This window comes from Castanea sativa, chromosome 10 (assembly GCF_040712315.1).
Source record: "Castanea sativa cultivar Marrone di Chiusa Pesio chromosome 10, ASM4071231v1".
NCBI lineage: Eukaryota > Viridiplantae > Streptophyta > Magnoliopsida > Fagales > Fagaceae > Castanea > Castanea sativa.
In genome coordinates this window covers 27,017,645-27,031,296 of record NC_134022.1, presented here as the reverse complement: position 1 = coordinate 27,031,296, position 13,652 = coordinate 27,017,645, and the positions used below count along the sequence as shown (strand labels likewise).

The 13,652-nt window shown below is 34.0% G+C and overlaps 1 protein-coding gene across 1 annotated transcript; it reads left to right on the top strand.

The window, feature by feature from the left end:
* Nucleotides 1-10,521: 10,521 nt before the first annotated feature.
* On the top strand, nt 10,522-12,857 carry LOC142613981 (ferritin-like catalase Nec2). The gene is made up of 3 exons (XM_075786508.1): nt 10,522-10,865; nt 11,182-11,407; nt 12,274-12,857. The coding sequence occupies exons 1-3, from the start codon at nt 10,522-10,524 to the stop codon at nt 12,649-12,651; spliced, it is 948 nt and encodes a 315-aa protein (XP_075642623.1). The 3' UTR covers nt 12,652-12,857.
* The last annotated feature ends 795 nt before the right edge of the window (nt 12,858-13,652 follow it).

Sequence of the window (13,652 nt, the reverse complement as noted above, 5' to 3'; positions counted from 1 at the left end):
CAACTGTAGGTTGGTACAAGGTACTGTGATTTCTTTACTTGTAACCACTTGTTGTGATAATAGTAGATTCTCGGGAGTGGTGACCTTAAGATCACCCGATGAGGTTTTTGCCTTGGAGGTTTTCTTCATTCGTTAACAAATCGCCGTGTCAACTTTATTTTCCGTTGCATATTAATTTAGTTGGTGATTTGTTTGTGCTACCACGCATTTTGCATGTTAATTGGATTAATTAATTAATTTGGCTAATTAATCAATTAATTTATCACAAGGGGTCAATACATTCTTGGCCTATCACTTTATATTGGACGCCATGAGCCATAGATCATGAAACTTTAACACATGAAAAAGAATCATGAAAATCCTTGTCAACTATCAAGTATCATTAGATAAGAATTGTAATTATGCCTGTTCATGGATCTATTGGCACCGATATAAACAAGTCTGACCACACCGCCCTGCCCCGCTTAAGGCTCCACCGAAGGTTTCTGGTACAGTGGTCGATGACATCTCTTTAGTACCAACGTCGGACAGGTGTAGCCATCAGCACCAAGATGTGCACACCAATGAAAACCAAACCAATCTGAGTATGTTATATATATAATAACGTTAACGTGTGTCAGGAAGACTATGGAAAGTGGAATAGTCTCAATCCAATCCTGTCTTGCCACTTGCATTTTCTGAAGAAAAAAAATATATTAAATAAATAACGATTTTGTATTTGGTTACTGTTTGAGTCACTGTGTAAGATTTTTTTTTTCTTTTTTGATCTCAGCCACACGTCTTGTCTGAGACTCTAAGTTGTCTATTACTCTCCTTTTCTCCTCTTTAGAGTTTAGACTTCTGCTCTCACCTCTCAAACTCAACCACCTTCATTTTTCTTCCAAACCCTAATCCCGTTGAACAAACATTAGTGTTTCCCTCTCAATCTCAGAATCTCAGGCTCCCACCTAACCATTTTTCTCTTCTTTTTTGCTCTCAACCACATAATGTTTCTTCCAAACCCTAATCCCACCGAACAAATAGTAGTGTTTCCCTTTCAATCTCAAATTCTTAGGCTCCCACCAACCATTTTTCTCTTCTCTTTTGCTCTCAGCCACATAATTATTTTTTCCATATCCTAATCGCGTCAAACAAACAGTAGTTTTTCCCTCTCAAATTCTCAATCTTAGGATCCCACCTAATCTTCCACTATTTAAGAACACAAGCTCTCAGTCTCACTCTCAAGACTCATCTTTGATTCTCAGTCTCACTCCTTCACAAAGAAAGACTTTCCTCTCAAGGTCTCATAGAAGTCCTAATCCCTAAGTCAATCAGTCTCCTTCTCATCTCTGTTCTCCACCATGGCTCTGCCACTATGTAGTTTTGTCTTTGGAAACCCTAACCCCTATTTTGTTTTAGTTTTATTTTGTGGTCACTGAATGTTTCTTGTTGATTCTATTTTTTTTTTCTTGGGTAATTTTCTTGTGATTTCAAGGGTAATTTAAGAGATTTAGCTTCAGCCTAGTAAAGGAATAAATCTCAAAGGCTTAAATAGTTTTTGGGTATTTTCTCATACTATTTATATTTGTTTTGAGTTCACTAATGTTAGATTTTTTTTCTTTGCTGTTTGATTTTGTTTTAAGGGTTTTTTTTTTTCAATTCACCATGTTGTGTCGAACTTTAATGTTTGTGTTTGATTTTGCTTTTAGTTTTAGTGTTTTTTTTTAAGGTTCACTCATGTTGTTTGCTGTTTGGTTTTGTTTCTAGGGTTTAAAGACTGTAAATTTATTTTTTTATCATCCTGTTGATTGATCATACTATTGTAATTTTAGTTTTATATATATATATATATATTAGGGTTCACTCATGTTGTTTGCTATTTGATTTTGTTTCTAGGGTTCAAAGATTGTAAATTTATTTGTCGATCATCCTATTAATTGATTATACTGTTGTGATTTTAGTTTATTATATCATGCTAATATGTTGTGATTTTAGTAGATTATCTTGTTGTTGTGATTTTAGCACTGAGAAAGCTGCTTGTATAGTTTTTGTATACTAATATTTTATTGAAATTAGTGTGTAATTGCTTGTTTATGTTAAAGGTTGCTTGCTTAATTTATTTGTTGTTGATTCCTTAATTATTATGTATATTTGATTGTTATTTATATTGACGTAATTAGATCATGACTGCTTGTGCTTCTTCTTCTTCTACCCCCTATTGAGCCTAGTCCTAGTCCATGTACTGAGGCTGATCAACCAAATACACAATCTCCCATTCAACCATCAGGTGCTCAACCCCTTCAAACACAAACAAAAACTCAACAAACTACTATTAATGGTGGTAAAAAGCCTTCTAAGATATGGGATCATTTCTCTAAAATAGAGAGTTGTGATCCCCTTTACCCTAAGTCACAGTGCAACTATTATCAAAGGAGTTATAATTGTCACCCAAAAAGAAATGGAACCTCTGCCATGTGGTCCCACATAAAATCTGGTTGTAAGAAATACCCTTATAGGCATGATAAAGGTCAAATCACTTTGAGTTACCAAAGTAAAATAAAAAATAAAAAAGGGAGGGGGGGGGGGAGGAAGGGAGAGGGTGTTAATGAGCTGGTGTTGAGGAATTTTAGTGTGAAAAGACTAAGGATGGCCTTGGCTAGGATGATAATTGTTGATGAACTACCTTTTACGTTTGTTGTGCATGGCAGGTTCATTGATTTTATGGCAAAGGTAGAGCCTAGGTTTGAAATTCCCTCTCGTGTTACTATTGCAATGGATTGTCTTAGACTTTACATTAGGGGGAAGAAGAGTTTGAGAAAGATTTTAATGGCTGGTCAAAGAGTATGTTTAACAACTGATACTTGGACTTCAATTCAAAACCTTAATTATCTTTGTTCGATTGCACATTATTTTGATGTTGATTGGGTTTATCATAAAAAGATTTTGAATTTCTGTTTAGTACCCAAGTATAAGGGTGAGATATGTGAAATCCTCTCCTAATAAATTTGAGAAGTTTAAGGCATGTGCTGATTATAGGGGAAAGAAGAGTTTGAGAAAGATTTTAATGGCTGGTCAAAGAGTGTGTTTAACAACTGATACTTGGACTTCAATTCAAAACCTTAATTATCTTTATTTTATTGCACATTATATTGATGTTGATTGGGTTTATCATAAATAGATTTTGAATTTCTGCTTAGTACCCAATTATAAGGGTGAGATATGTGAAATCCTCTCCTAATAAATTTGAGAAGTTTAAGGCATGTGCTGATTATAGGGGAAAGAAGAGTTTGAGAAAGATTTTAATGGCTGGTCAAAGAGTGTGTTTAACAACTGATACTTGGACTTCAATTCCTTCATATCTTTATTTTATTGCACATTATATTGATGTTGATTGTGTTTATCAGGGCTAAATAGATTTTGAATGAGTCAATTGTTAAGATTTGTAATGTAGTGAGGTATGTGAAATCCTCTCCTAATAAATTTGAGAAGTTTAAGGCATGTGCTGAAAAAGAAAAAATTCAAAGCAAAAGTTTGTTGTGCCTTGATGTGTCTACTAGGTGAAATTCAACTTACTTAATGTTAGAAAGTGCACAAAAGTTTGTGGCTGCATTAATGAAGGAGGATGATGATGGGCATTTCCTTTGTTATTTTGAGGATCCATCTAGTGGTCCCCCTCGGTTTTTAGATTAGGAAAATGTGAGACCTTTTACATAGTTTCTTGGTATGTTCTATAAGGCAACTTTAAGATTTTCTGGTTCTTTGTTTGTGACTACTAATGTGTATTTCCATGAGCTTGTTAGTCTTCAAGACCAATTAAATCAATTGTGTAACGGTAGGGGTGATCCTTTATTAAAGGGTATGGCACAAAGAATGAAATTGAAGTATGATAAATGTTAGATTAAAATGAATTTACCCCTTGCAAATTAATTAATTACTCAAGTTAATTAATTAGATTCAATTACATACAATAGTGTGGTAGCACAAACAAATCACCAATTATACTAAATGTAGCGGAAAATAAAATTGACACGAGTGATTTGTTTACGAATAGGAAAAACCACCGAGACAAAACCGCACCAGGTGATTTTAAGGTCACCACTCCCAATAATCCACTATTATCAATCACAAGCAGTTGCAAGTATAATGAATCTTACTAAATTCTTTGGCCTATCCCAAAATACCAACCTACAGTTGAACCTTTACCCCAATACCCAATTGGACTTATATTGTAGCGACAATCTTTGTGTTCATACACGAATCACAGTATGTAACTAACCAATAATACACGAATTCCATTACATGACTAATTCACCAACTTGAAGAAGATTGTTGGCTGCAAAGTTCTTCAGTTTATCAACAATGAAGATCAGGAAGCTCCTTGGTCATAAAACTCTTGGCATAAAGATGCAGTAGCTTTTTCAGAGAGAATAATGAACTAGGTCACTTTCTGTATGTATTCACTTGTGTGATGGCCTTTAAAATAAACCTTATATATGTCTAGGGTTGTGAGAAAAGAAACCATACACAAATACATAAGCTTGGCCCGAAAATCAAATTTGGAAATTTTGATTTCATAAGCCTCAACAGAAATAGCTTGTGTCGAGCTTCAACATTAAATCTTGATAGAAAGGATTCTGTCTAGACTTCTGTCGAGTTTTGATGAACAACTCTTCTTCACTTGTTTCTTGGTCAGATCTTCATGGCTTTAACACTTGACTTGAACAACATGTTTCTTGAAGTCATAAACACATCCTAGATCTACACAATTACAAGTAAAATGCATTTTGTTAAAGGATTAGCCAATTACATAAAATATGTCCCAAACAATCTCCCCCTTTAGCAATCCGTGACAAAATCACAACAAAAAAAATAATCATGAAAAAAGTCTTAAATCACTAAACTCATAACCACTTGTTGTAATACAAAATAAATTTATCCCTAATATAAACTATTAAGAAACTTTGCAAGAAGAGAGTTCATGGTCAGATAGGCTTTCACAGCCTATCTTTCTGAAACACTTAAAAAAAAACTCATCAAGGCATCATATGTGAAACAGAAGTTAAGATTGCGCACATAAAGAAACATGTGTATAAAGATAGAAAAAAAACAACACATGTAGAGGTAGGTGAATAAAAACATACATCATCATCATATATATAAAAATAAAGTACAATGTATGTAATAAAACGGTTACAAGACCGATATACAGGAGGCTAATGTAAATAAAGAAGAAAAGAAAATACATAAAGTCCTAACTACATCGCTCAATACTATATACACTCTCCCTATTGAAAATCCTATACTAACTCTCCCCCTAAGTACAAGACTACTCTCAAACCCAAGACTACTCTCAAACCCAAAACTACTCCCCCTTTTTATCACGAATGACAAAGGGCAAGTCATTGAAAGGTTGTCATCTCGTCATCACTGGAAGAGCTAGTATCATCCTCAGAAGGAGAAACAACAGGGTGCTCTGGAGATGGAGAGGGAGAAGGTCCATAGCCTTTAGCAAAGCCCGAGCAAATGTCATCACCATCAAAGAAAGAAGAAAACGAGCACGCGGCTCAGTGATGGAGTTATAGTGTGACGGAGGAGTAAGATCAAATGTCATCACCATGTTTAGAAAGAGAGAGCCTTTAGCAAAGCTCGAGCAAGGGGTGTTTAAAGCACCACCCCAAAGAGACGATTTATCACAGATGTGAGAAAGAAGGTTTTCTCTAGACACGATCCAAAGACGCTCACAACTAGGGTAGTCAAGATGCGTTACCCTAGGGACGCGTAGTACCTCAGATATAAGATCCAGAGTAACTACAATACGTGTATCTCGGAATGTGGTAACAAACTGAGGCATAGAGGTATCGATATTGTGTATGCTGGAGTAAAACTCTTGTATAAACACGACGGGACAACTCAAGGGTTTCTCAAGTAGAGAAGCCCAATCTCGAGTTCGAATGACTTTGGGGAGAGGAGTGTCAACAAAATCCAACAGAATAACCTGGCGTTCCGGATGAACGCCACGTTTCTAAAAGTTCTCAAAGAAGTCCATCTAGGCCTTCTCCTCACAGAACTGAATGTGAGAGGGAATAGTATGAATAGAAGAAGAGGATGACCTGAAACCATGACGACGATTTCAAGCCAGAGTAGATTTGTGCTATTTAGGTGCCATAACGCAGTCTATCCAAGAGAGAGAGAGAGAAACAACACAATGGAACACATGCTTAGAATATGAAAGAAAAGAAAGAACGTATGCTTGAAGAATGCATGAACATGTGACATGCATAAATTAAAAGCATCATGGGAAATAGAGGTCAATGACTTCAAGAAAGCTCTCATGCATACTTTCCAGTATGCATAGTTAGTGCCATCAAATACAGGAGGTATAATAAGATACTGTCCTTTATCCATGACAAATAGAGGTCAATGAATCACACAGAAAATATTAAAACCTAATCAAAGTGTGTCTACTCTGATACCACTTGCTAGGTTAAAATGAATTGACCCCTTACAAATTAATTAATTACTCAAGTTAATTAATGAGGTTAAATTACATGCAATAGAGTGGTAGCACAAACAAATCACCAATTATACTAAATGCAGCAAAAAATAAATTTGACACTGTGATTTGTTTACGAATGGAGAAAACCACCAAGGCAAAACCCCACCGGGTGATTTTAAGGTCACAACTCTTAAGAATCCACTATTATCAATCACAAGTGATTACAAGTATAAGGAATCTTAACAAACCCTTTGGCCTATCCCAAAATACCAACTTATAGTTGAACCCTTACCCCAATACCCAATTAGACTTATATTGTAGCGGCAATCTTTCTGTTCTATGCACGAATCCCAGTACGTGACTAACCAGTGATGCATGGATCCTAGTACATGGCTAACTCACCAACTTGAAGAAGATTTTTAGCTGCAAAGTTCTTTAATTCATCAACAATGAAGATCAAGAAGCTCCTTGGTCACAAAACCCTTAGCGTAAAGACGCAGTAGCTTCTTCAGAAAGAATAATGAACTAGGTCACTTTCGGCATGTATTCACTTGTGTGATGGCCTTTAAAATAAGCCTTATATATGTCTAGGATTGTGAGAAAAGAAACCCTACACAAATACATAAGCTTGGCCCGAAAGTCAGATATGTGTCGAGCTTCAACATTAAATCTCAATAGAAAGAATACTGTTGAGACTTCTATCGAGCTTTAATGAACAGCTCTTCTTCACTTGTTCATATTTCTTGAAGTCCTAAACCCATCCTAGATTTACTCAATTATAGGTAAAGTGCATTTTGTCAAAGGATTAGCCAATTACATAAAATATGTCCCTAACAATAAGTATTGGGGAAGTGTTGATAGGATAAATCTGATATTGTTTATGGCTATTGTGGTTGATCCTAAATATAAATTGAAATATGTGATGTTTTGGTTTAAGCAATGGTATGACAAGGAGAAGGCTGATGAATTAAGATTGAGAGTTAGGGATGCTTTGAATAGGTTATACAAGCACTATAGTGGAGCTATGGGGACCTAATGTGGTGCCAGTTCTAGTAGCACTAGTGAGATTGGTGGTAGTGATCTTGTAGCCATATTATCCATGCTAAGTAGTTTTGGTAGTGTAGAAGAGGGGACGAAGAAGTATAATAACATATACAAATAGCACTTAGCAGATGAGGATAGTGTAGAATGCAAATCTGAATTGGATAGATACTTGTTAGAAGCTAGTGTAGATCTAGAGACGGAAGGCTTTGATATTCTTGATTGGTGGAGGGTAAATTATTCAAGATATAGGATCCTTTCTCAAGTTTCTCGTGATGTTTTGGCGATTATCGTCTCTACCGTTGCATCAGAATCTGCATTTAGCATAGGAGATCATGTTTTGGATCCTTTCTGTAGCTCATAGTCTACCAATATTGTTGAAGCTTTGATTAGTAACAAAATTGGTTGAGGTCCAAGGATTCAACTGAACCAATTAACCTACGAGAGGCAATGCATGAAGTGGAATATTATGAACTTGAATCGGGTAATGTGTTTATGTTCTTTTCTAATTTTTTCTGCTTTTTTTATTTATAAATTCTCTTGTATTTTATCTTTTATTTATTTATTTTTGTGTTATTATTTATATGCAATTTTTTTTTTTCCTTTTAGAGCTTGCACCAAAACCCACTGTGGGTACAGTTTCTGTTCTATATTAATTTGGAAGGTAGGGCTACTTTTTGGACTTAGCTACCTAAGGTAACTTAAATTTTATGTAATTTTCTTATATTTGTTGGCTGGTGTTTGTAATGGTGTTAATTGTGATGTATTGCTTTCTACTTTCTACTTATCATTATTTTTTGGGGATTTACATTGTAGGGATGAAGTTTTTTGTATATGATGACTTGGAGTTGGAGTTGTTGGCTGGTTGATTGCAGAAATTTTTTGTGTGGATATTTTGCTGACTTAATCATGGAGAGGACCAAATTATGACTGTTTGGGTGCTTGGGCTACTGCTAGTTCGTGGTTGCTGGCTTGATGCTTCCGTTGCTGTTCTCTTTTATTTTTGTTTACTAGATGCATACATGACAACACAAGTACTGACCACACACTTGAAAATTATTATACTATCAATTTTAGTAAACTAAACTACCTCTATTTTTTGTGAAAAATATGTAGTTGTGTAATGTACCAACTGTATATTTTGGTCCTACATCCATAGCTTTACTTAATTGTATATATAAATATATATATATATTTTTTTTTTTTGAGAAGAACTTAATTGTATAATTTAAATTTGAATATATGTTGTAATTAACCACTTAAGCTAAAGCGATGTGTTGTACATGATTTGTATATAATATTATATGGGCAAGCTTGTAAAACCCACCTCACAGCCTTTATGTTTTGCTTTCATGATATCAAAACCCTAAATCTTGCGACAATGGCATTTTCCTTATTTCTTAATGTCACTCACATTGTGTTGATCTAGCATGCTATGATTTGTGGCTTGCTCAATTCCTCCCTATTTTGTAAAGTCATAATTTTATTGGTTTTTTTTATCGAACTAAATTATGTCCATCTCACTTTCTTCTTAATTCTAATGGGAAACCAATAACTGAGTTAATACTATTAAATAGAGACATATTGGCTGGAATTGGGTCATGCTGCCCATTAATGGGCAAACCGATTGACCTAGCTAGGCAAAATCCAACACGTCAATATGTTAATCCCATCAATTTTCCAAATCCTACAGTTCAATATGTCCCTAATTTATCAAAGTTTCAATTACAGTTTCATTCAACAATAGAATTACCAAAAAAATTCAACCTTTAAAAGCAAGATGGTCTAAATATTTTATGTCTGGTCATTGTCAGGTAGACGAATTCAGAAGTGCTCGAATAGTGCATCAGATTTTTATGAGTTGTTCCGGACCATGACAACAAGGCTGAACCCCTGGTGAGAGAGAGGACTCCTACTTAGCTGAGGAGAAGAAAAAAAGTTTAATGTTGTCTTTTGATAGATTAAGATATTGAATTAATGCACTTGTAAGGATATGGGCATTAATGCGCTCATTAGAGTGGAGTTTAGGGGAACTCAAATCCAAAACCAAAGTTTTATTTGCTTAAGTCCTGGTCACTAAACCACCTCCCACGTTGGTGTCCATGCAATATTCAATTGGTTAATTACTTATATTTAATTGATAGCTTAACCTAAAATTTTCGATCTAAATTATCATTAGGTAATTTCTTAATAAATAGTCTACTTAGGTAGTAGGCTTATAATTAATATTAGCAAAAAACAGACAACAGATTCTGAAGTGTATCATCAAAATATGCCTGCATACCTAAAAGTCATAACATAGTTATGAATATTATTATCATCAAATATCTACTACATACCTAAAAGTCATAACCAAAGTTTTATTTGCTTGTAAACGTTTGAATTTTACTCTTTTTTTATTTTTTAGAGAGAGTTTTAAGATATGATGTCCGCTCCTGATTATCGCTCTTTATCATCAGATTAAGATACCAATTAATTTTTGGTGTAGACGGGGATTGAACTCCAAATCTCTTATTCAAGATTTAAAGACTTTACCAGTTGAGCTAACTGAAACCCACACGTTGAGTTTTACTTTTAACAACTTCATTGCTATCAATTTCAAACATTTTATAATTATAGCAAATTAAGGGGCTATTTGGTAGTGTAACTAAAATAATAGTTTTCAATATTTAAACAACATTACACGTATTTCTACATACTTTTTTACTCAAACGTATTTTCAAAAAATACAAACAACGTTACTAAAATAACATTACCAAACACCCCCTAAAGCTCCAAAGATTCCATTTGTTGGGTTAAAATTGTTAAATCGATCGAATTACTTGTATAACAAGCCAATTAATTTTGATTGAGAAGGCTGAGCCTTAACGTGAGGTACATTTCATAGACACGTATAGTAATTAACTTCTACATATTTGGCAATAACGTTGGCGAAATATTATACACTCATCAGATCTCTTTATATGACCCAGTATCTGTCTATATAAGCAGCTGGTGGTAATATAATGCTTCACTCATGCAAGTATAGAGATCACGTAAAAATGGCTAGTGCTTTCTTTTTCATTGCCTTTATCTTTCTTATTACATTGAAACTCAGCCCTGTCAATGGTGCTCCCAATTGTGGACCAATTGTAGCCGATGATGCTGATCGGATTCAGTTTGCTCTTAACCTTGAATTCCTCGAAGCAGAGTTTTTCTTAAATGGTGCACTTGGTCATGGACTTGACAGCATAGAACCATCTTATGCTCAGGGCGGTCCACCTCCAATTGGTGCTACCAAGGCCAATCTTGACCCTCAAGTTCGTCAGATCTTTGAGGAATTTGGTTATCAAGAAGTTGGTCATCTCAGGTCCTAAAAGATATATTATAATTCAATTACACTTATTCTTCCAAGTTTACAATTATTATGCTTTGTATATGTATATATTGCTATGTATAAGCATTGCATTTTTCAGTGCCTTGCTATAGTCCAACTTAATTTTCTGAAAATTTAAAATTTTCCTACATTAAAAGGTATCCCCACCTGTAATTATGGAGTATTTTTGTTCACTAATATGATTGTCATTCTTGCTGTTGTTATTTGATTTGTGACTATTATTAGTCGAGTGTATATGCAGGGAAGATTATTAATGTTTAATAAATGGTCTTTAACAATGATTTTTCAGGGCTATTATTACAAGAGTAGGTGGAATTCCCAGGCCGCTGTTGGATCTCAGCCCTCAGAATTTTGCTAAAATATTTGATGAAGCAGCTGGTTTCAAATTGAACCCTCCATTTGACCCTTACTTGAACACACTGAACTATCTCTTAGCAACCTATGTTATCCCTTATGTAGGACTAGTGGGTTATGTTGGCACCATTCCAAACCTTTCCAAAAAAAGCTCTCTAAGTGTAAGAATCTCATCACTCCCTCCATGGATCCATTTTCTTCAAAAATATATATACATATATATCAACTATAGGTACTTAAATATTGTTAGAATATTTACATATATTAGGATATTCTCATAAATAACTAGATCATGATTTAGTTGAATCAATGTCACCTTTATACAATTTGATTCATAATGCGATACTTTTAAAATAAAATTTTTCAATAATTAAATATCAATTAATAATATTTATTTAACTTTCTATGTTTTAATTTTATTTTTCTTTTAAATTTTCTTACTTTTTTAAATGTAAAATTACTAATTAAGTTTTTTTATTCAAGATTTATTAGCATCCATTTTACAATTCATAATAGTTAATTCACTTAATCAACACACTCGTATCAATTTTCTTTTGGTGAATCAAATTAGAATTTGCAGTTGAGTAGGATTTCTATTTGCCCAATATTTTGAGGGCCTTTCTAGAGGTAAGAAAAAGAATGCAAAACCCACTTAAAAAAAAAAAAAAAATAATTATCATCCTACGACTTACTTTTTGTACAATTGTGAAACCTTCTTCTTCCAATATCAGACCATCGGAACCTTTTATAATTTTTTAGGGTATAGTGAGCCTTAGGTGTAGCTCTAAAGCTGGCACTAAGTAACATACCATGAACTACACCTTAGTTTTGTATTTCCATGGATTATTGTGGTGTTAAATTTGGGCACGTATTAGATTCTTCTTAACCCACAACTCATAACAAAATATGTAGCTATTTGGGATTTTCCATCATGGATCTAGGTTGTCAAACTAAATCATGTTAATTTTATTGCTTGCACACTTTCTTTCTTCATATATTTTATTTTCTTCTATATTATTTTTTGTAGTTGGTTGCATCGCTTTTGGGCGTGGAGGCTGGACAAGATGCAGTGATACGAACATTACTCTATGAGAGAGCCGAAGAAAAGGTGTTGCCATATGACATAACTGTGGCACAGTTCACAGACTATATCTCTCGTCTTAGGAACAATTTGGCCATGTGTGGTATCAAAGATGAAGGCATTATAGTACCTCTATACCTTGGTGCAGAGAATCGTACGGACAGCAACATACTCTCAGCTAATACAGAGTCTATTTCATATGCAAGGACACCACCTGAGATCTTAAGGATAGTGTATGGAACTGGAAATGAACACGTACCAGGGGGGTTTTATCCTCATGGTGGAGGTGGTAACATTGCAATGAGCTTTCTCAAGAAAGCTTAATTTTTTGGAGACTTTTATTTGTATGAATAACTAGCTAGCTTAGCTAGGAAGCTTGCGTGTGTGAATAATATTTATATTTTGGTACAGTGAAGTCAAACATGGTTGCTAATTTGTTACGTCTATTTATGGAGTGGTTAATGATTGTATTTTGTAAAATAATTCAAAGATGAATGTCAAAATTAGGTGTATATGTGTTTGAATTTCAACTGCATTAAATTTCTGTCAAAATCCTTTAAATGATCCGTCAAAACACGTACGTACATGGGAATATATATGCCAATATGCCATGTCGAAGTTGCCTCATTGCTTGTTATCTACCTGCTCCTTTTGATCCTAAAAATCTGTATGTACTACTAGGATAATTACTGCTGCACATGGAATTAGAGAGAGCGAGAGAGAGAGAGAGAGAGAATTGTTTTACACTTAAAGGCGTTCATTTTAATGTTAAGTAACTTTTCTATATAAAACTATAAGAAAATGTCCCAAAAAAAAATCTAACAAAAGGTTCTTTTTCTTCTCAAAACGCAATTAAGTTATGTGCCTAATTTTTCCTCAAAAAAAAAGTTATGTGCCTAATATCTCCTCAAAAAAAAAATTATGTGCCTAATAATAACATGTTCACAATTTCAACCAAAGTTGAGAAAAAGGCTAGTGGAAGCTTTTTATTGAACCAAATTCTAAAATTAAGATTATAATTATCAAAAACAAATATTCAAGAACAAAATAGATAATCGGCCCAAATTTTGAGGTGCAAAAATTAAAAAAATATAGTATAATGTTTTTTTTTTTTTTTTTTTTTTGCTAATAACCGAAGAAAATGTATAATGTTTGCTTGTTAATGTTAACAATATAATGCTGGATTATAATGTTAGCTAACTGAACTTGGGCGAGTGACCCTGCTCAACTATCTTTGGGATCTGAATATATCCAAAGGTGCAAAACCAACCCAAGCCCAAAATTTATATTATTCTGATGGGTAATAAAGAAAACTAAAACCCATT